The sequence below is a fragment of the Toxorhynchites rutilus genome, chromosome 3 (assembly GCF_029784135.1).
Source record: "Toxorhynchites rutilus septentrionalis strain SRP chromosome 3, ASM2978413v1, whole genome shotgun sequence".
NCBI classification, from domain to species: Eukaryota; Metazoa; Arthropoda; class Insecta; order Diptera; family Culicidae; genus Toxorhynchites; species Toxorhynchites rutilus.
In genome coordinates this window covers 312,390,070-312,413,901 of record NC_073746.1, presented here as the reverse complement: position 1 = coordinate 312,413,901, position 23,832 = coordinate 312,390,070, and the positions used below count along the sequence as shown (strand labels likewise).

The window sequence follows — 23,832 nt, the reverse complement described above, 5'->3', positions numbered from 1 at the left end:
CTGCAAAAAACTTTTCTAAACTCTAATCCATCAAATTTGGAGCCCTGAAAAGGGCCGATGATTATATGCTAAGCTAATATAGCACCCTCTCCTTGGATTCGATGGGCCAGCTGAATGTCCTTGGGCATGATGTGACGCGTTTTGCGTGGATAGCACACAAATTTGTATCTTCGAATAAGTCTCCTGCAGCGTCATAACCGCGGAACTTTGGAAGCGCAAGTCGGTTTTGAAGTCCTGAGCAATTCCACGAACCAAATGCTGCAAAGGTAGCTTGCGGATCAGCAATTCGGTCGACTTCCGATAGCGATGAATTTCACGCAAAGTTCCCGGTCGATAGCGATGTGGCTTCTTCACCTATCCTGCGGCTGGTGCGCTTATCCGAGCTGCTTTCGTGTGCCTTACCACTGAAAGACTAACTATCTATCTGCTTGGTCCCAAACAAACGAGTCGTCACGGTGCGAGAGTAGAGTAAGAAATGAACGAAAGCAAAGGAAGCGTCATTTTATAAACCATAAAAGTATAGAATCTAAACCCCACCCTTATTATATTCGTTGCTTACCCTGAGAGAGAAACGAATAACATCGAAGTAAGTATACAGTAATGTATTTGAATCCGGACACTTTGCGTTACATTTAATACCATACCGCAGCCACAACATTTTCTGCATGTTGAATTAATGCGATTGATAAGTAACTATCAAGAAACTATCAGTAACTATATTAGCAACTATTAATCGCATAAATTCAACATGAAAAAACACAACACCAAAGGTTCTTTTCAGAACTCCCAAAATGTTCATAAAGAGTAAACAGTAAACTAATCCATATTTCAGGTAGATAGGTAGGTATTCACGTAGGAGAAGAAAATAAGACAATATATTTAAAATATACATTTAGCAAAATCTGTTCCCTTTGTATAGTCCTACGTCACTCCGGTTATGTCCCCGACATTACCCACCCGTCTTTTTCGAAACTCCGATTTCCTTTACTCTCCCCTAAGGTGATTTTTCGGATTTCAAAAAACTGAAATCTTGACTACTTTGCGCCACTCTCTCTTAAGTCCGATTGAGCTGAATTTTTGCATAAAGTGATTTTCAAGGCGATGATCATTTTGTACAGTGATAGACATTCGTTTAGCCGCACTTGAAAAAAAAAACTTCAAACACTTACAAAATAACTAGGAATGTTCTTTTTATCGGGATACTTATTTGCTGTAGCGATAGTATATTTAAGTCACTTTTATTGAAAGGACGTGCGTCACAATCACACACAAAAGGCGGCATCGGTGGATATGAACATTCAAACGTCGTTTTTTCCCGAGACATACGTTTAGCCGCAGGGCATAAAAATCGAGTTTTCACATAATCACCAAGCCTGTATCTGTGTTTTTTGAAAAAATACTTGGGAATGTTCAATTTACTAGATGAATATTAGATGTGCAACGTAAGAAGTTGGTCGGATTAGTGATTTACGTAGAATTTAAAGGAATGGCGCAAGGTATTCTATTGACGAAAAAGGGGCGGAAATTAATGAAGATATTCGGTAAACAAAAGTTTTATAATTGCTCGATCGTAACAAAAAAAGGTCTATCTGAGAAAGTGGTGCGGGATTTCTTTAAATAATGCCAGAAATATGGGATATAACGACCAACGAATGGGAACACCAAAGTTTGCGTCTTAAATGTCGAATAAGACACGAAGCAACCAGGAAACGATGTCCTGCTCATACATTAAGGCAGAATCGGTTGTTCCAGTAACGAAGAGGCATATTGTGCGCATCTTGAATGAGTCACCAAACATCATGTGGAAGAAACTCTAAGGGAAGCTGAAACTGACCGCCACCCATAAGCAAAACCATCTCATTTTCGCCCGGCAATTCAATTCAATTCGATGGTCCGGAATGTTACAGTTGCTATTGGTACAATTTAAGTCTTGAGATCGAAGCGAAGCTTTGGGGGCGGAAGTTTGACAGTGTGGGGAGCCGTTTCCTATCACAGAAAGCTCCCCATTTGTTTCATTTTCATCCGAATGAACTCCAAAAAGTATCTTCAATTACTGGAGGACGTTTTGATTGGTCATATTGAGAATAACGCTACCGAGGATGTCGTTTTTTCAGCAGGATTATGCATAGATTCACGTTTCCAAGCAATCGAAGGAATGGTTTGCCGAGAAGAACATTCCGCTTCTTGAATGACCTGCTTGCAGTCGATTGCAATCCCATAGAGAACCTATGGAGAATCTTGGCCGAGATGGTCTATGCAAACGGATGACAATTTGACAACATTTCCAGTCTCAAGGCAGTAATTCAGGAATGTTGTGCTATAATCAATATGGCAACACTTTAAAAGCTGTCTGACTCGATGCCAAATCGAGTTTTTAAAGTGTTCCGAAATGGAGGTGGACATACTAAACATTAGCTACCGATTGGACTCGAAATTTGCCGCACAAATTTTCTTCCGTTGAAATTTTAGGATGCGGTTAAACGAATGTGATTCCAATCCTTTGTTAAAAATCAACCTTTCCAGAAAAAGTATCCAGTACGTGTGGCAACACTGCTCATAAGTTCTTGATAGGGTTTTGATCTAGTAAACAAACTGACCAGTTCAGAATCTACTATTTATTAAACCATGCCATGACTTTCCGGAGTTTTTGATTTAATGTCAAATTACCCCATTTTAACGGTGTCTTTGATGCAAAAACAGAAGTAATTGATTCTGAAGTATTTCGTTGCACCTCTGACTGTGCATTCGTGTTGATGAAAAGCTAACTGAACCAGGCCTTTTTGAAAATATTTTCCTCAAACCATCAAACTGCCGCCTACAATTAAAAAATTACGAAAAATTACATGACACGTGCCGTATGTCCTTCTAGTATGAAGAGATTCTATTCAAGTTGAATTTCTTTCTATCAGAGAAGTTCCCGGACTGTCCCTCTTCTAAACGCATTCCGCGTGATTTCACTGACGTTTCGACTCAACACATGGTGGACCGGAAGAGAAAATTTTAGTGTTTTTAGTCGAGAAAATCGGTTTTCGGGAAGTACCGCGTGTGTCCTCTTGAAATTTTTTTTGTTCCGGAAAAATAGAACGACTGATCAATTGAAGCATTTTTTCTCAAGCTCACTGATGGGAACTATGTGTCTTGAAAATTCCGGAAGTAAAAATATAAACTTTCAGCACCGAAAGTTATCATGGCGTTTCGGTTCGCATGCTTGTGTATCATTAAGTGCTAACCGAAACAGAGCTCTCTCGTTCTCGTTTGTGTCGTGATTTGTAATATGTAATAACAACCGAATGCCATTGGGGAAAATGACTTCTTCAAGATCATATTTGAACAAACGAAAGTGAGTCATTAAGTTCAATCGTCAAACACGGTTGTGTCGGAATACCTTGATACTTTGAATACAACTACACCTCTTGTTCACTCATTCTATGATCTACCTTGAAATAGCAGAAAACTTTCATATTTCAATGGAGGCTGTTTCGAAAATCACGAAAACGAATAAGATGCCGTGAACGATAGAACGAAATTGTCGGAGTGGAAAGTCTCATCAAATCATAAACTTACATGAAAGTTTGTTTTAACTGAAAAACATTAAGATGCAGGCCCAGAACGATACCGGTGTGGCAATGTCGAGAAAGGTTATTCTCTATGTTTATGGATAACCTGGCCAGAGAGCTATTGATGGTCTTTGACGGTTAAACTGGTGGTAGTGCACTAGACCGAATATTGCGCCGGTCAACCGAGAGTTCGCCGATGGAACTACGTCCAGACTTTTTATTCGAACTCTTGGACCAATGTCCGTCATACACGCCTAAATCCATAACAACCCCGAATATTATTACATACCAATCATATGCACTTCCCTATCTAATAAAAATGTTCTCTACTAAAAATATTCGAAAAAAGTAATACTCAATAGAGAAGTCATACTCAATTGTAATAGTTACATAACAGTTACAGCATTTAGAGTCTTAATCGTGACGCAAATCGGCAGCCAAGGTATTATGGAAAGTCTGTCCGACCGACTTCGTTATACATATCGCAGAGGGTTACCTCTCTTAGATACTCTCAAACTTTCAACAACTAGTGTTAAATTCGGAAATCCAGCAGTTTCATTTGTCATTTCAGGTTCTTCCACAATCTAGCATACGAACTATCCTTTGGATTAACCATCTTTTGGATTAAACAGGTAGATGCCGTAGATGCGGGTATCAAATATGTTGCCTGGATCAACTTCAATTTCCGGTCACTTCCAATCATACATGTCAACGGGTATAATTTGTCCCGAGATGGTGTCGTAGGTAGATTTTACAATCTCATATATATAGAGCCTAGAACTTGGTGGTAAAGTCAGTGTGTTTTCGAACAACAGTCAATCAATTCGTTTACAACCGATACTTCGTACTGAAAGTACTGTTTCATACAATTTCATACAAATGACCAGCCAAAAAATGTCAACCATAAGCCAGATCAGCAACGACTTGATAGCGGAATGCAAGGCAATAACAGATGATCGTTGTTTCCTGTCCCGCGATCTAACGGATCGGATTGGGAGCCTACCACTTAGTATCCGTACGACAGTGGTGGATAGACAACCGGAAGGGGAATGTTCACCTCTGTTCATCGCCTGCAACCAAGGGAACATCCGTATCATAGAATATTTAATAACAGAGTGCGGTGCCAGCAGCGACCAAACGAGTTACCACCTGTGTGAGGACGGACTGATGCGCAATATAACCCCCTTGGGTAATGCTTGTGCATTCGGAAATCTCCTGCTTGTAAAACGTCTGTTGAAGTTGGGCTGTGATGTTGATGGACCCTTCGAGGATGGATTCACTCCGCTACAAATAGCCTGTCTCTGGAATAACCTGCCATTAGTTCAGGAGTTGATTGAAAATGGAGCGAACTTACGGAAGCAGAGCTACGATGGTACAACATGTCTTATGAATGCAGTCCAGTCGGTGCCAGTAATGAGTTATCTGCTCAACAATGGAGCAGATGTCGATGTATGTAATATTTACAACAGAACCGCTCTTCACTGCAGTATCGAACGACGGAACTTCAAATCAACCTGTCTACTGTTGCAACACGGAGCCGATCCATTTGTTCAAAGCATCGACGGAGATGATGCTCTTCAGACTGCGTGCATCTATGGAGAAATTGAAATTGCTGATTTTCTCATGAAACACTTCCAATACTCGGCCGAAAGACAGGCTGATGCTTACGAACTCATCGGTTCCTCACTCATTAATAGATTTTCCGATAGACAACTGGCCTTGAAGTATTGGCAGAAAGCTCATCTCATTCGATCGAATGGGATTAGCTACATTCAAAAGAGACCACAAACTCCATCCAGATTTGCATTCCGAGACGCGTTTGAGTTTACTACGAGCGAAGAACTGGATGAAATCGCCGCGGATGATGACGCATCTCGGATGCAGAGTTTGCTGATTTGTGACAGGATTCTAGGAATAGATCACAATGAAACGTTGCGACGATTGATGCGATGGGGTTTCGAGTGCGAGTGTGACTCGAACTTTGAGAAGTGTATTGATCTGTGGATATTGGCGCTGAAGGGTCGAATTGATAAGTATTCAATTTTGCGTTGCGAGACCAATGAAACGGCCCAAACCATCGTAAGGCTGATGACGAAAATATTGGAAGAACGAGATGATGATGATGATGCTAATATTGATGATTTGACACTATTTGAGGGTGCTTTAACTGTGTTCAAAATGTTGGCATCAAATGTCATTGAGACAAGCCATCTGTTGGATGTCCAACCGGTTCATTTGTTGCAGCAGAAAAACTATGATCATACCATTCAATGTCTAACGCATCTCATACATGTCCTACTCAGCACTTCCTTCTGCGAAGATGACGATGAATTGATTGAAAACGAAGTTCAGGAGTTGATCCAGCAGAACATAAGATGTTCGATAAACAAAGATACGCTGCTGCATCTCGCCGTTAGCAGTTCCAATGTGTTAACGAGAGGATATTTGAGGGGAGACAACAGTGCGCCGTTGATATTTCCCAGTTTAGAGGTGACGGAGCTGCTGATAGGATGTGGAGCAGATGTCAATGCATACAATGAAACGAATTGCACACCCCTTCTCATCGCTTCAATGGATTCCAACAGTGACAGGGAGGTCGTTGAAACTTTGGTCGACCATGGTGCCCGCTACAATGCGATTGAGTATTTTTTATCTGTTTATATTTGAGTTTATGTTAGTGGGTGCCGATAGAAATTTTTTTGTTGTAACTAATAAATAAAATACAGAAGACGGAAAAATCAATCTAATTCTTTTAACTAGCATGTTAATCCGATTTTCAAACACAATAAAAATAATATAACAACCCAACAAAAATAATAAATGACACTCAGTCCAACAATTCTTTATTCTCCACAATATGAGCATTTTTTGTCTCTGATTTCTTTCAGACTGCCATAATGGACGGTCTACAGGTCAAGATCAATACTATGGTAGAAACTGTGAGTTTGCTAATTTATCAGAAAGGCGAAATATGATTATATATTAGGCTGTCAAAAAAGTCCTGCGGTATTTTTTTTAAATTTTCATTTGTTCATAAAATTACTTACAATCATCTGTTTTAAGTCAAATATGCGCCGTTTTGTTTGATGACTTGTTCCCAACGAGATGCCAACTTCATAATACCCCTGTTATAGAAGCTCGCTTCCTTATTGGCAAAAAACTCGGATAGCCAATTTTCACAGGCCCTTTTGTGGCTAACTTCTGACTACCAAGCTCGTTCGCCATGGACAAAAACAGTTGGTAGTCACTTGGTGCAAGGTCCGGACTATACGGCGGATGCAAAAGAACCTCTCATCCGAGCTCCCGGAGCTTCTGGCGCGTCACCAAAGAAGTGTGTGGCCTGGCGTTGTCCTGATGGAAGACAATGCGGCCTCTGTTTATCAAAGATGACCTCTTCTTCATGAGTGCTACCTTCAAGCGGTCCAGTTGTTGGCAGTACAGGTCCGAATTGAGCATTTGGCCATAGGGAAGCAGCTCATAATAGATTATTCCTTGACAATCCCACCAAACACACAGCAGAACCTTCCTGGCCGTTAATGAGGGCTTGGCCACCGTCTGAGCCGCTTCAGCGGGCTTCGACCACGACCGTTTGCGCTTCACGTTGTCGTAAGTGACCCACTTTTCATCGCCAGTCACCATCCGCTTCAGAAACGGGTCGATTTTGTTGCGATTCAGCAGCGATTCACATGCGTCGATACGGTCAAAAATGTTTTTTTGCGTCAACGTGTGTGGCACCCATACATCGAGCTTCTTTGTGAATCCAACCTTCTCCAAATGGTTAATAACGGTTTGATGACTTATCCCCAGCTCTTGGCCGATACTACGGCTGCTACTATGCCGGTCTTTCTCGGCTAATTCAGCGATTTTGTCGCAATTTTCGACGACAGGCCTTCCGGAGCGTGGCGCATCTTCGACGACCTCTACACCAGAACGAAAACGTTGAAACCATCGTTGTGCGGTGGAAATGGAAACTGTATCGGGTCCATAAACTGCACAAATTTTATTGACAGCTTGAGATGCATTTTTGCCTTTGTCATAGTAGTACTGTAAAATATGTCGGATTTTCTCTTTATTTTGCTCCATATTTGCGACACTATAACTCACGAACGACTTAACCAAACAAAACACTGTCAAGGACTATATTATAGCGGACTATAAAATACCTTTCCAACAAGCTATAGTATGACTCGATACAATGAATACAACTAGAACTACGCGCTTACAACGACACCTCGCGGAAATACCGCAGGACTTTTTTGACAGCCTAATAATATGCCGTACTTGATGGTTATAGACAACACAGTGACATTGAACATTGCTACAGACTCGCAATAAACCTTGCAAGGACAAGAAATGTGAGGATACAACGTTTCATCAATTCTATTCAACCACGTTCAGGGTTAAGGCATATATAACTTTTGGAAAAATGAAGACTGAAATTGCTTTCACATCTTTCATTCATACACTGTGCAATTCTTTTCAAATTTGATATGTAGAACGGATAGTTTCTGGGACACATTTGAAAAAACTTTGAGGCTAAGGTAAATGATGTTGGTTTGTCCGATTTTGGGTGTTTTCACGCAGCTAGTAAATGCAAATCGATTTTTTTTTTCATGAACATCACATGTAATCGAAAAATGTTTGTTGAAAAGCCCAAAGTCTCTAGTTGCTAATAATACCACAAGGCGTTCAAATTGTTCAACTCTTCAACGGTTTTTAATGATTTTCATTGAAGAGTAATTGAGATGCATGCTTTGCTGATCATGGTTTGTCCGGTTTAAGAAATCACTATTTTTGATTGGAAAAAATCGAATATTCAAGTAGATGTTGCACTTTTCACTACTTGAGCTTACTGTCATCATATTGATCCCAAGGCCCCTAGAAGTATATCCTAAGGTGGGCCAACTTGCTAAAACCACTCTTCAGCCATCTTGGAAGTCTACTGTGTTTTGTAGACTTAGGCTAAGGTTACTTTGGATAGGAGTACGCACGAACATTTGATTGTACGAATAGAAACAAACAATTTTGTTCGATAGAAACAGACGAATTCGAACGAAGCAAGGGGGAAGCAATGTAACCACACCAATACAACTCAATGTGGTTGTTTACTTTCACTATTGCATACAATTCGTACGATCACTTCTCTGCATCCAGTGTCACCGCCGCCTTATACAATATACACAATACACAATACACAATACACAATACACAATGAAAGAGACAGACTGAACACAATACGCTTGTGCCCAAGCTCGCTCGTGATCAGTCTGTCTCTTTCACGCTTCAAGCAAATCAATCCCTTCTGCTTTCTTCCGTACTGTTTTCATACGCCGCTCCTCTAACCAACTTAGTGACGAAACGGCCTCACCTATCGGATAAAAGTTATAGACTGAAACATGAGCATGTGTCAATATAGGAAAATTTACAGATAGTACTTATTCGATATAGAATATTCTTATCTATCTTTAGAAAAATTTCCATTGGTCGGAAAAGGGTCTAAGAGAAGTTTAGCCCAAAACCTATACAACTTGTATGGGGGTAATTAATTATTTCGAAGAAAATTTAAAAAAGTTATTTCAAAGGACCCAAAACACATTGTTGAGATAATACTCATTGGATAGAGAATACTTTTATCCATCTTCAGCCAAATTTTCGTTGGTCGGAAAAGAGTCTGAGAAAAGGTATGGACCAAAATGTATACAAGTTGTAGGAGGGAAATTAATAAAGGGCCTGGCCGGGTAAGGGAGTAAAAAGTGCCCCCAAACCAAATCACTAGCTGTATGGCAAATATTGTAAAGGATATTAAATAAGAAATTTTGGCGGTTTATTTCTTATTTAATATATGACTATGTGGTTTGACGTAGGATCTATAGTGAAAAACGCACTTTTTCGTTTATTTCACGCCATCCTCAAAAGATCCGAGATAAAAATTTGAAAAAAATACTGAATGTGCATCTTACTACGGTGTATCAAGAAAAATTATCAAAAAAAAATTCATCAAAAATTTTAGTACCAAAAAATATATTGAAACTTTGAAATTATTTTTTTTAGATTTAGAGATTCAGTACTAATCTAATTCATATTTAAATGTGTTTCTACGGCTTTTCTAGATATGTGTGATTTTTTTGAGATTTTTTTCAGTGTTGCGCGGTATCAAAAAAATTTTTTTTTATATTTCCAAAGAGTGGTTAGGTAAGGGAGTAAAAAGTGCCCCCAAACCAAATCACTAGCTGTATGGCAAATATTGTAAAGGATATTAAATAAGAAATTTTGGCGGTTTATTTGAACCCCTATGTGGTTTGACGTAGGATCTATATATAAAAACGTACTTTTTCGTTTATTTCAGGCCATACTCAATAGATCCGAGATAAAAATTTGAAAAAAATACTGAATGTACATCTTACCACGGTGTATCAAGAAAAATTATAAAAAAAAAATTTTATCAAAAATTTTATCGAAAATGAAAACAGAGCTTTTTCACACTCGAAAAAAATTAGGGAACAGAGTGCGAAATTGAAATTTTTAGGGGATTTTTGAAATACTTCAAAATCGTGAAATATCAACGCATGAAGATGGTATATAATTCTACAGCATAATTTACATGGATTCACACGGAATATTTTACAGAGAAATTTGTGTTTCGATGTATATAGATATAGTAGATAAAAATATCGGGAAGAAATGAGAAATCGATTTGTCTTATTATCTTATTATTATGAGAAAAAAATCACACACATCTATAAAAGGCGTAGGAACACATTTAAATACGAATTAAAGTAGTACTGAATCTCTAAATACTAAAAAAAAACATATTTCAAGATTTTTTAGTAATTAAATTTTTTAGGAATTCATTTTTTGATTAAATTTCTCGATATATCATAGTAAGATGCAAAATCAGTATTTTTTTAAATTTTTATCTCAAAGCTATTGAGAATGGAGTGCTAAAATTTAAAAGGTACGTTTTCCACCATAGATCCTATGAATAGGGATTCGAAAAATAGTAAAAATTTTTATACAATAGAAATTTTAACTTCATTTTACCTTTTATTTTCTTACCCAGCCAGACCCTTTCTCCCGTACAACTCGTGAAAGTTTTGGCCAATAACTTTTCTCATACCCTTTTCGGACTAATGAAAATTTGACTAAAGATAAATAAAAATATTCTTTATCGAATGAGTACTATCTCGAGAATGTGATTTCGTCGAAATGACTGAAAACACATTCACGAGATAATACTGACGGATTTCACGCCAACTCAACTGGTCATTGGCAACACCATTTCAGATTGCAGTGAAACGTTTCGGGTGTAAAGATATTGGTCGTTTAAGCAACTTTGCATACTTGAAATATTCCAAAAATAATTAGACTACTTTTTAAAAAGGGCCAAAGTTTTTTTTAATTTTTTTAAAAACTATAAGACTTACAATATTTTGGTCAAAAAAGAAATTATAGGAAATCGTTCAAATTTTCATATAAAAACTATGGATGGGTTATACCTATGATATAACCGCAAGGTTGACGTAGGACTGCCGTTGGCTTAGTAATCATTTGTGTTTTTTCAATAAGCAATAATCGCACTACGAATGCTCCTCATTGGGTACGATATCGCCGCTGCGCAGAGTTGTTGATTAAATTATTGATTAAACTAGTGAATGAATGTAGGAATTTACGAATTCAATTGCAAACAAATCCCAATTTAGGTCAATTCATGCATTATGGTAGTGGTTATCGTAGCAAATAGTTATCAACATTTTGCTTAATAATCAAACGGTATGCGTAGAAGTTCAGTGAGCTGGCGACATGAAAGGGCATGCAGACTTGAATAACCGAGCCAAAGCGTTGCATTTGTATCCACTTTTGTAGACCGTGTTAGCAAAACGCATTCCGGAGTGTAAAAATGTATGGGGATTTAAAAAGTACTGCCGAGATCTGGAATGCCGATTTTCTCAATTTATTGGTTTCGGAATCTGTGTTGGGAAAACACATTCCGGTTTGCAAAAACGCAAGCGAGTACAAAAATACTCGCAGCTTGCATCTTATTTGCAATGCCAATTTTCCCCGGCTCCATGGTTTTGAAGTCTGTGTTAGGGAAACATTCCGATTTGCAAAAAGCAAACGAGTACTAAAGTACCCGCTGCTTGTATCTATTTTGAAATGCCGATTTCCCTTGGCTCCATGGTTTAGAAGTCTGTGTTAGGGAAACATTCCGATTTGCAAAAGCGCAAACGAGTACGAAAGTATCCGCTGCTTGCATCTACTTTGCAATGCCAATTTTCCCCGGCTCCATGACTTCAAAGTCTGTGCTAGGGAAACATTCCGATTTGCAGAAACGAAAACCAGAACAAAAGTACCCGCTGCTTGTATCTATTCTGCAATGCCGATTTCCCCTGGCTCCATGGTTTTGAAGTCTGTGTTAGGGAAACATCCATTCATTCCTGCGATGGTACCTCAATCACTGTTCAATTATAACTGAGTGGATTTCCGAGTGGCGCTCGCTTATATACCGATTGGTGATTTGAATAGCCTGTTTTGAAAGCAATTTTAAGGCTATTGAAAAAAGTTTTTGGATCAAAAAGTAACAAGTTTATAACGCATAGACATTTTATCTTTCGAATGAAGTGTTTATAATACCATTTCGTTCAGTTGTTTAGGAGCTATTAACGCTCAAAATCTCGGTCTCCGGCGTAACGCTTTCGTTTTCGATACTTTGATTTTACACCCCGGTATAGAAATGAAAGACGTAGTCCTACGTCAAAAATGTTATGGCTGTGGTATGATATTGAATGTAATGCAAAGTGTCCGGATTCAAAAGCATTACTGTAAAAAAGAGTTAACTCGACTGAAATTTTTTCGGTTCGGCCTGCAAAAACGAAATTAAGAGCCCCCGCCTACTGCAGACTGACTTGTCGACCGATAGTTCGGTCGGCTTCTTAATCAGTACGGAGAAAAAAAGTCTGTAGTGTACAGCATAATGCATAGACGTAAGTATGAGCTTCCCCATCTCACATTCCAATAAGATTAATGGGTTTCCAAGTGGGCGCGCTACATACGGATACGAATGATTTCAATAACCTGTTTTCGAAGCTATCATTAAGCTATTGAAACAATTTTTCGACTCAATAAATAGCAAACATATAACTCTTGGACATTTTATCTTTTGTATGAAATGATTATCATACTGTTCCGTTGATCCGAAGCAGAATGAATCACGCTTAAAGAAGGAATGGATTTTTTCTTGGAATTTAGTCAGCAGAAATAATGCCCTTTCCCAGCAATTAAAAAGGACAAACGGTAAACAGTTTCATCAAAGTGATTTCTTCGATATGGGGATATATTCACTACATCATGTCATATATTTCATGTTTTTCCTTATAAAATCCATATCCATGGCACCTATCGGTATCGAATTATCATCGACACCACGATTTTCGCTAAATGCTCCTTTCAGTTCGGCCTGTAAAAAACTTTTCTGAACTCTTATCCATCAAATTTGGAGCCCTGAAAAGGGCTGTTGATTATATGCTAAGCTAATATAGCACGCTCTCCTCGGATACGATGGGCCAGCTGGATGTCCTTGGGCATGATGTGACGCGTTTTGCATGGATAGCACACAAATTGGTATCTTCTAATAAGCCTCCTGCAGCGTCATAACTGCGGAACTTTGGAAGCGCAAGTCGGTTTTGAAGTCCTGAGCAATTCCACGAACCAAATGCTGCAAAGGTAGCTGCGGATCAGCAATTCGGTCGACTTCTGATAGCGACGAATTTCACGCAAAGTTCCCGGTCGATAGCGATGTGGCTTCTTCACCTATTCTGCTGCTGGTGCGCTTATCCGAGCTGCTTTTGTGGTGCCTTACCACCGAAAGACTAACGAGCTGTCTGCTTAGTCCCGATGAAACGAGTCCTCACGGTGCGAGAGTAGAGTAAGAAATGAACGAAAGCAAGGGAAGTGTCATTTTATAAAACATAAAAGAATCGAATGTAAACCCCACCCTCTTTATTGTATAAGCTTACTGTATACTCACGAATATAATAAGGGTGGGATTTAGATTCTATACTTTTATGGTTTATAAAATGACGCTTCCTTTGCTTTCGTTCATTTCTTACTCTACTCTCGCACCGTGAGGACTCGAGCTCGTTAGTCTTTCGCAGACAGCTCGTTAGTCTTTCGGTGGTAAGGCACATGAAAGCAGCTCGGATAAGCGCACCAGCAGCAGGATAGGTGAAGAAGCCACATCGCTATCGACCGGGAACTTTGCGTGAAATTCGTCGCTATCAGAAGTCGACCGAATTGCTGATCCGCAGCTACCTTTGCAGCATTTGGATCGTGGAATTGCTCAGGCCTTCAAAACCGACTTGCGCTTCCAAAGTTCCGCAGTTATGACGCTGCAGGAGGCTTATTCGAAGATACCAATTTGTGTGCTATCCATGCAAAACGCGTCACATCATGCCCAAGGACATCCAGCTGGCCCATCGTATCCGAGGAGAGCGTGTTATATTAACTTAGCATATAATCAACGGCCCTTTTCAGGGCTCCCAATTTGATGGATTAGAGTTCAGAAAAGTTTTTTACAGGCCGAACTGAAAGGAGCATTTAGCGAAAATCGTGGTGTCGATGATAATTCGATACCGATAGGTGCCATGGATATGGATATCATAATGAAGAATATTAAATATATGACATGATGTAGTGAATATATCCGAAGAAATCACTTTGGCGAAACTGCATTATAAAATTATTTGTGTACGAATGCCGCAATCGATAGTCGACTCTATTTTGCGCTGGGTAATTTCCTCGGAGGACTCAATTCCTCCTTTGAGCATAAAGAAACTCTTTCTGGTAAAACGAAGTGGTATGAATCACATTATTTGAATGATAGAATGAAGAAGTTTTCTGCCAATTTCCTTAAACCTCCAAACATATCTTTCTCCCGTTTGTCGGTTTCGCGTTCGCTAATCCTTTCTTACAACACCCATTTCTCGTTTGAGAAATTGTTGAGTAAACATTGTTTGCCAGTGCGCGTAGAGCGGGAATTCCTAAAGATTCATTGCACCTCTAATAAATTGCAGAAAGACGTGGTCTTAGGTTGATCGCACTTGATTGAAAAAATCCAAAACGAAATGTATTTGGTCGCAGCATTATATGAGTAGAAAGCAAATAATCGCTCGAAAATGACTTGATTTTCGCGATGATGTTTCACGTTTTTCATGTTATGCATCCAATATTGGATACGAAAGTTTTCCACTGATGGGAAAAAAAAGAAGCTTTCCTATTAATTGCGATTGATTGAAAAATCACAAAACCAAATGTATTTGGTTGCAGTGTTATATGGATAGAAAACATTAAAATAAACTCTTTCGCATGAATATATTTTTCAATTCCCAGGGGAACTGGCAGATTATTTTTCAGCAACGATGATAGCAACGAGAATTCCGCGCGTGTATGTGTGTATGTGTGTGTGTGTGTGGCGGCTGCTCCGATGTTTCAAGCGGAACCGTGGCATCACTCTCCTCCTGATGGATTCCCTTCTGGCCTTAGGTGCACATACAGGCTCTTGGTGACACCGTTCATTAGCGCTTTCATGATAAACGAAAATAGCTTCACAACACAGCGACAACATGCTCCAATCGCTGTTCAATCATAACTGAGGGGGTTTACGAGCGGCGCTCGCTTATATACCGATTGGTGATTTCAATAGCCTGTTTTGAAAGCAATTTTAAGACTATTGAAACAATTTTTTGATGAAAAAGTAACAAGTATATGACGCGTAGACCTTTTATCTTTCGAATGAAGTGTTTATCATATCATTTCGTTCAGTTTTTTAAGAGCTATTAACGCTCAAAATCTCGGTCTCCGGCGTAACGCTTTCATTTTCGAAACTTTGGTTTTACACCCCGGTATAGAAATGAAAGACGTAGTCCTACGTCAAAAATTACACATATCTAGAAAAGCCGTAGAAACACATTAAAATATGAATTAGAGTAGTACTGAATCTCTAAATCCCAAAAATTTTTTTTTCAAAATTTCAATTTTTTTTAGTACTAAAATTTTTGATGAAATTTTTTTTTATATTTTTTTTTTGATGCACCGTAGTAAGATGCACATTCAGTATTTTTTTCAAATTTTCATCTCGGATCTTTTGAGGATGGCGTGAAATAAACGAAAAAGTACGTTTTTCACTATAGATCCTACGTCAAACCACATAGGGGTTCAAATAAACCACCAAAATTTCTTATTTAATATCCTTTACAATATTTGCCATACAGCTAGTGATTTGGTTTGGGGGCACTTTTTACTCCCTTACCCGGCCAGGCCCTTTATGTTTACTTTTGCGACTCCATTAAACTCGAACTTTGCAAGCTGCAACACACAACAAAACAACAAAAATGACAGATAAAATGACACTGACACAAAAAAAATACTCTTAAATTGTCATGTGGTATCATTTAAAATGGGCTTAACACTTAGTTTCATCAAAAACAGTTTTTCAAAAACGGGCATTTTTGCGTATTAAATTTCATACGCTGGGCACTAATGGGTTAACAGATATTTATGCCTGTTCGCTTTGTTTTTTATACTACTGGTTTCTTGATATGTTTCAACATAAATACTATCTATTAGATAAATTGTTCTGCTCGAAACTTTGTGAGGATATGAGCTGGGCCATCATAATCATCATCAATAATTTCCCAACAATTTTGCCGTACGTCATATTTTAATCAGACATCTTGATTTCGAGTCACGATTTTTTTTTGGAAAAAAAGTTCCATTTTTCTACATACGCCCTTATGGTAAATCAGTTGTAATATTAATTGGTGATATGATTATGAGAATCGTCATTTTGGGTGACTGCCACCATTTGTACAAAATTTGAAAAAAAAAATCGGAGGGTCGGTTCAACGGCTGACTGATTTGGCGTGAAATTGCTCTACAGTTTTTTGCTATGGTGGCGGAGAGCCACCATATGTCCGGAACGGTGAGAAATGTTCGGTGGCTTCGAGCAGATATACGACCACAAAGGGATAAAAGATTGTGAATGAAGGGAATTGCATTGTGCAGGAATGGCAATAAAAACATTTGGAACTGTCATCAAATGTAGAACACCACGAACCACGATATATCAAAAATAGAATGTCTTTTCTTTATTATAGTTACTTTCCACATACTCAACAAGGTTTACAATTTTCGAAAAACAGCTCCTGCTCGCTCCTATGTACAGTACAAAACTTTATTGGTATTACATTTTGCTACAGTTTTTGATTTTCCGTTTCAGAGATTTCTCCGGTATACACGCATTTTTCTTCATCCTTCATCGAAAAATACTTCTGTTTACATTTTCTTAAAACTAGATAAACTCTTCTTCTTAACTTCTTGTGTGTTGTGTAGTGTGTTTTTGTTTGTGTTCCGCATGTTTTTTTTTTCAAACAGGCGAAGAAAATAAACGATTTAAAATTTGAGTTTTTCTCCCACCGCTCGGGAGAGTACGAATAAATAATTTAAATAGGTTTAAAATAGTGATGATAAAAATAGTAAAAACAACAGGTGATTAATGCTTACATCCAGTAATAAATAGTGGAGGGTAAAATTTAAATACTATGAAAATATATGCTTTAAAACAAAGAAACAACAAATATAATTTACCGTTCATATTCTTTTTTCTCTTTACAGACATATTTGTTGCACAGCAAACGGCGTGATGTGCGTTAAAATCATAATCATAAAAAAAAACAAAACAAAACATGGACAGAAATGATTCCAACAAATGCACGTTTGTCTTTTTTCTTGCATTCCCTGTTCAGAAATAATACAGTACCGGCTGATAGAGATTAAAAACGACCAACTTACGTACGGATTTTGGGATTTGCTGCTGCATGCTGCCAGCCCATCTCCTCGAGGCCAAGCAAAAATGTGTCCTATCTAAGAGAATAAAACTGAGTATTCGAATATCGACTCTGTTGGTCCGCTTGCTGACTTATTCCGACTGACAACCGCTGGCATTAGTATCCGGCGATCATCAGCTTGGGTCATTGCTACTGGCCGCTGTTCGGAAGCTGCGGAAGCGTTGCCGAAGCCGGTAGAAGCACAGAGTTGGACGAGCCGCCGTCGGACGTCGTCTGCTGCGGTTGATTCACCAGCTGGGGCAGGGAAATTTGCACCGGTAACGTTTGATTGTCCGCTGTAGGAATCTGAAACGAGCGGAGATGGATGGATCAGTGTGCTGTTATATCTCACAACTATCGATGAACTTACATGTATCGTCACGCCCTGGGGCAAACATATGCCCTGCGTGAGAGGTGAAGGCTGCGGCGGGTTGGAATTCTGCATGGAATTTGTACTCGTGGTAATGGTCAATCCAGGGGGAATGCCCGCCGGCAGTGAGAGCGCCGGTGGCGTCGAATCCGACGTCGTCGATACACTGCTGTCTACATTATGGTTGGTGCTACTACTGTTGTTGTTGTTGTTATTGCTATTGTTGCTGTTTCGATTTGACGAGTTGCTTCCAGTGGTGGCGGCCAGCTCTTCCTTCAATCGTTTCGTTACGTGGGACTTTATGTGCTTCCGGAGATGATCTTTCCGATAGAAACCTTTCCCGCAGTCGCCACAGATCTGGTGGAAGACATAGGGATGTGGGAATCGATTTGTCAATAGCGAACTTGGTGATCATGAAAAATAACCTTAAAATAAGTCTGTCATTTTCTGACACAACAAATAAGACCGACGAGATACAATCGAGATGTCTGATATATTCCTTGTATGTTGATCGAGCCTTAACGCAGCACTTTTGTGCAGATAGAAGGAACGTTTGAACTGCCTTTTTCGTGGGAGATTTTGATCATGAATGACTTATCTTTTTATTTTCCGATGTTGAAACAATTTGACCGGATGGAAAAATTGAATTGAATATTGCATGATATTCCCGATCCTATTAAGCTTAACACTCCTATACTCGCGCATTGGTCTGTCAGACCGAGAAATCAATAATTCGTTCATTTCTCAGAAAATATCAACACTACGACTTTGCGATTCTCTCTAGCTTCGTTATTCGTCGTTCGTCATCGTTTAGCGTATCGCATGTGTTGGTACAAAGGGAACGTGTACCACTTTTTTAACACTTTCGGTCTGACATACCGACTCGAGTATAGGAGTAACTTTTTTGGACAAGAGCCTTTTTTCATATTCTAGAATATTGTTGAATGAAATGAACAAATTAATGTTAGTGGCGTGGAATATTTATTGAATATAATGTATAAGATCATTACCTGACTATTCTTATTTGATTTCAGGGCCTTTGGTAACTGGATTGCACGGATCCATATATTAACTATTCGTCGATATATTCGTCGTTAGAGTTATACGTTCAAAAGCAAAATATAAATGTTTGACTTTCGTATAGTTATTCGCTAAATATAATGGTCATACATATACAGGGAAACTTCGATATAACGTACCCTCGATATAACGTCACTTGATATAACGTACATTTTACCTCGATATAACGTACACATTTCCAAAGTGTAAAGGAAATTTTTTTTCAATATTTTTTTTCTGATAAAACAATGAATTACCTGTATTGTGATGCTAAAACAAGTTTTGTACCTTCAATAAATCCCGAAATACAGCTGGTTTTGTGATTCCGGATTCTAAATGATTCAAGCTTTAATCAACAGTACGAAGGAAAACATCATGAGAAAGGCTGGCTTCGTCTTCTGATTGAAGTTATTCATTAACTTTACTAAAACAGCAACACAATAATGTATTATAGACTACGTTTGTGAGTACTTTATTATGCTTCGATATAACGTACAATTCGTTACAACGTACAATTTTGAAAGTGAAATGTACGTTATATCGAAGTTTACCTGTACACACTTGTGAAAGAATTTCACTTGTGTAAGAATAGCAAACAGTAAACTATAAACTAATCGGTAGCTTATGGTAATTTTCAACAGTTACAGTTTCGGGGATATTTTTTTATAATGGACAATATCGACAAGAAAACAAGAAACAGAAAAGGACATTCGTAGAAATGCTTTTATATCATCTTTTTATGCCCCATCTAAAAAAAGGCATTAATTCTTACTTTACCAAGAAAACAGAGACAAAGAATATTAGAAATATTCAAATATTATAGTTCAGAACCTTTATCATCTGGTAATTATCTAGAAGGTCGTTATACATTCTTCTCTTCGATAAAAGACTCGAAAAACACGCAACAACTGCATGAAATGTAAAAAATATGTTTGTTTCGAGCATGCAGTTATGCTATGTTCTGATTCTTACTCCAATGAAACCACAATCGATTAATACGTTTTTATGTTATTTTATAGCTCTTTATACTTCCATGAATTATATTCAGTTGCTTACTTTTAATTAATAAAAGTGAAAAATTCGAATTTCGTTATTTGTGTTGGAGTATCAAAAATTACTCTATTTTGAGGAGGCTGAATTAAATGACTATTAAAACATAATAAAGACGAAGAAAACATATTTTTTTGGAATTTTTTCATTCAATCATACCCTCTTCTTCAAAAAAAATGGCAATAAAGCCCGAAAAATACACAATGGCAACATTACAGAGAAGTTCAATTTTCGGTCTGTGACACCGTGCGCGAGTATACGTGTTAGGATTTTGCACACGAGTACAGGAGGGTTAAGTAATGAAAATATCAACATAAAAAATGAGACATCTGCCTAGGTCGGCATCAATGTTCATACGGAAGTACTTTATATGCAAATAGTGACTTCGGAAGAACTTTCGACAAGTTGATAGAGTTCCGAACAAACAGAGACGAAAAATTAATGCTCACATCTGTTGGGATTATTTCTTTCAAACCATCTGGCTACCAGCATGAGCTGGTATAAATTTGATGGTAATTTACACAAAAGTAACTACTCCTTGTTTCAATACAGCAGTTCCTGTTGTTACATTTCACTACTTGCAAAAGGTATTGAGATGTCCTTACGTGACGAGCAAACCATCCGGCTTAATATCGTATTGATTCCGTTTCATCGATTTGGGAGTTTGCGGACTCAATATAATCTGCTTTGACGGGATATCAATCGATCGCTAAGCTACTCCACACATCGATTCCCCTGCATACTCAAAATGTTTCGTTTCCAGTTCAGAGTCCCTAGTTTTGAGTTTTTCATCCAAGTGAGATCCCTCATGATCATGAGGAGGTATTGAACCTGCTGATTCCGGGGAAGTGTTGGACTGAGGTTCCAGTGGAATGAAAGGCAAAGTTTAAATAATTAAACGAATGAATTAAAGTTTTATTAATAACTAGATGTGTTCACTGCGCGTTCTAATTTTTGAATGAACATGATTGTTCAAGCACACAGCAGAAGGCTGATGGGGTGCTCTCGCTTCGCTATGCTGCCACCGTGCGCATAAACAAGGTGTTTAAATGCACAAGGTGGGATGTTCGTTGTTCTACCAACAAAGAGAAGCTATCCGACGTTCAACTCGGTTGAAAGCACTGCGCGTATTTGTAACAACGAATATTGCATTAAGCGGGTAGTACGCTATTAAAACCATAACAAGTATGTGATTGGATTCCAGGACCATGAAACTGTCGTAAAACGCTTAAAAGGAAATCTTCTTGTCGATTTTTTTTTGCCAAATTGGACTTGCGGGCTTTTCTAGCTGCTTCTGACATCCGCATCTCTGCCCGTTCGACTCGCTCCTTATCCGATTATCGGCAAAAATTGTTGCACTCCGGTCCAATTTCAAGCTTAAGTTCTTTTATTATCTTCGAAACGCATTGTAGAGATCGTTGATGTTACAGATTCCTATATTTGCTGCAATTTCCAAAACTTTTGACTTTTGGTTGCATGCATCAAAATTGCAAATGCACCTCTTTGGTCGCTATATTTAGCGAATCAAGTTTTTCGAATTTTTAATCGACAAATGCAGATAGGACCAATTCAAAAATCAATCTAGATATATCCATCCATTATATTGTTCGGTAGCATTAGTAGTCAGAAGGATACCCATTCAAACTGATGTATGCGTTGCGCGCATTCTTCACGCGCAAAAACTATGGTTAAGTAGATAACCTCTCACGTCCGTCTCTAATGTAGTACAAGTAACAGAAGCCGATTTCCTTAATTTGACAGTTGCACAATGATGGAATGGCAGCGTATTCGTGATTTATCCCACGCGCAAATGCCACAGAAAGGTGGTGGAAAGTGAAAAGAGTTTTAGACCGAGAAAAGAAAACACAGCTCCGCGAAGGTGGTCACAGGTCATCCGAGATCAGCTCGGATTCCGAGGATGATCACTGTCATCAAAAGGAAGATTCGGGTGAATCCAGTGCTTTCAATGAGGCACGGAAGAACGTAAAGAAAGATTGCGGGGCGAAGTCGAGGGCACGGAAAATAACTCACATGACTACCAACCGCATCCGGGAGCTACGAGTCAAGCGATGTAAGAAAATCTTGAACTTCCTCAAATCCGGTAATCCTGTTCACCGACGAGAACATGCTCACCGTCAATCCCATATCACATTCCAGAACCGATCGCTATTTTTGTTCTCTTCCGGTAAAATACGTGGTCGACGAGCATAAAAACGTGTATCTGACCAAGCGTTATGGTGTTTAGATTGGTGGGTTGCGATGGCAAAAAATAAGCCCGGTCTACATCGGGATTTTAAGTGTGTAACATCCGTACCTCTCACACTAAAGGTCACGAGTTCATTTCTCACTTCCGACCTTAGTATAGCGCATCATGCAGAACCAAGATCTGTACTCAACACCACCCGAGTACAGCAAGCCTCAGACAAACATTGACCCGTACCTGGAGAGAAATGGGTCGCGGCTACATTATTAGGACCTGCTGTGCATTCCGGAAGCGTGTGGAAGCCGAAATTGCCGCAAGTGGAAACTCGATCGGTGCTTAACATAGCTAAAGACCTTCAGAAAGATTTCCCTTTTGAATAAATAAAAAAAATCGAAACCGGAATTTTTGAGAATTTTTAATGTTTTGACAATGCTCAATGGTGCAAACATTGTCACGTAAACGGCACGTCTCGGATACCATTACGAATACAACAAAAATGTACGTATTCTTTTTTGTTTCAAATTTAATGAGCTTCGGTCATGTGTAGCGGGATAACCTATTACCATTATCCTTTCCCACTTGTCATAAAATCCCAACGATCCTATTCCCACAAATTCATTCCCACGCCATAAATTATCGTCATACATGTTTGTAGGCCAAATGCATTTTTATGTCACAAGCTCACAGCTGCATACGATAATATTAAATAACAACCACTCACCCTTGCAGCGTAACATTATGCAGAACTAACCCACTTCAACCAAGTGTGAAATGACAACACACAGAAACAACCACTACCCTTTTGTTCTCCGTATTGACCCGTTCGAACCAATCGAACGCGCTCACATATTTCCTTGCTGGCTCCTCCTCCTCTAGAATAGAAGCTACCTTGTGTAGAGTTTTAGTTTAAGCATTATAAAAAGTACATGTCGAATGCAAGCAACAGGTCTTTTACATTTCCAACCAATCAAGTTAACAAGTGTCGAATGCACGCGAGGACGGAACTAAGAATATAGTGATATTTATATTAGTGGAATGTGCCTGAGTTCTTTCATTCCGAAAATATATCACAAGTGCCCCAAAGGGATAGAAATTGTATACTACATCGGGTTGAACTTCCACATGGCGACCGAGACTTTAGCCTGAATCTTCGGCTATGAGTGAAACCAAACAATTTTTTTTTTTTTGTTTTGACGAAACAGTGAACGTTCAAAAATGGGCTTTTTTTCGGCAGACGAGATAGTGTCGAGCGCCCCAGTGTCGAGTTCACCGCAAACGATTGCTTTATGCATCCTTGCTGGTGCTGCGTTAGGTTACGGTGTTGTGCGGTTAATGCACACGTTTTATAAGAATCACTCGGAGAGAGTAGCCTCCCGAGCAGTGAGAGCGGCACAACTCAACCAGGTATAAAGGGCAGAAGTGAACTATTTTTTTTTTCTTCAAAATTTGAACAAAGTGAACTAATCAACGAAGACGTGCCAACTAGACCAAAGTGAACTAATAAACGGAACTGTGCTAACCACCCATGTGAACGAACCAATAGAAACTCATTACACGAACTAGTGACCATTGGAAAAACTAAACATGTGGAACGAGAACATCAAGGACATCTTGGCCCAGGCGGAGGCCCAAGCGGAACACATCGCATTGGTGGAAAAAATCGGATGGCGGCAATATAGGAAGCAACACCCGAAGCAGCCGAAAAGAGGTTTC

The 23,832-nt window shown here is 38.9% G+C and overlaps 2 protein-coding genes across 6 annotated transcripts in view; one reads left to right on the top strand and one right to left on the bottom strand.

Annotated features, from left to right (window-relative positions):
* Positions 1–4,451: 4,451 nt before the first annotated feature.
* Positions 4,452–6,224, top strand: LOC129774439 (protein fem-1 homolog C-like). Its single transcript, XM_055778178.1, has one exon. The coding sequence runs from the start codon at positions 4,452–4,454 to the stop codon at positions 6,222–6,224; it is 1,773 nt and encodes a 590-aa protein (XP_055634153.1).
* A 10,472-nt stretch (positions 6,225–16,696) lies between these two features.
* LOC129776967 (transcription factor mef2A-like) overlaps positions 16,697–23,832 on the bottom strand; it is a 62,962-nt gene continuing 55,826 nt past the window's right edge. For all 5 annotated transcript variants that reach the window (XM_055782954.1, XM_055782957.1, XM_055782958.1 and 2 more), the window contains 2 exons: positions 17,808–18,164; positions 16,697–17,743 (listed from right to left, as the gene is read on the bottom strand). In XM_055782954.1, coding sequence (XP_055638929.1) covers positions 17,588–17,743; positions 17,808–18,164 — 513 coding nt within the window. In that variant the 3' untranslated portion in view covers positions 16,697–17,587. The remainder of the gene's footprint in view (positions 17,744–17,807; positions 18,165–23,832) is intronic.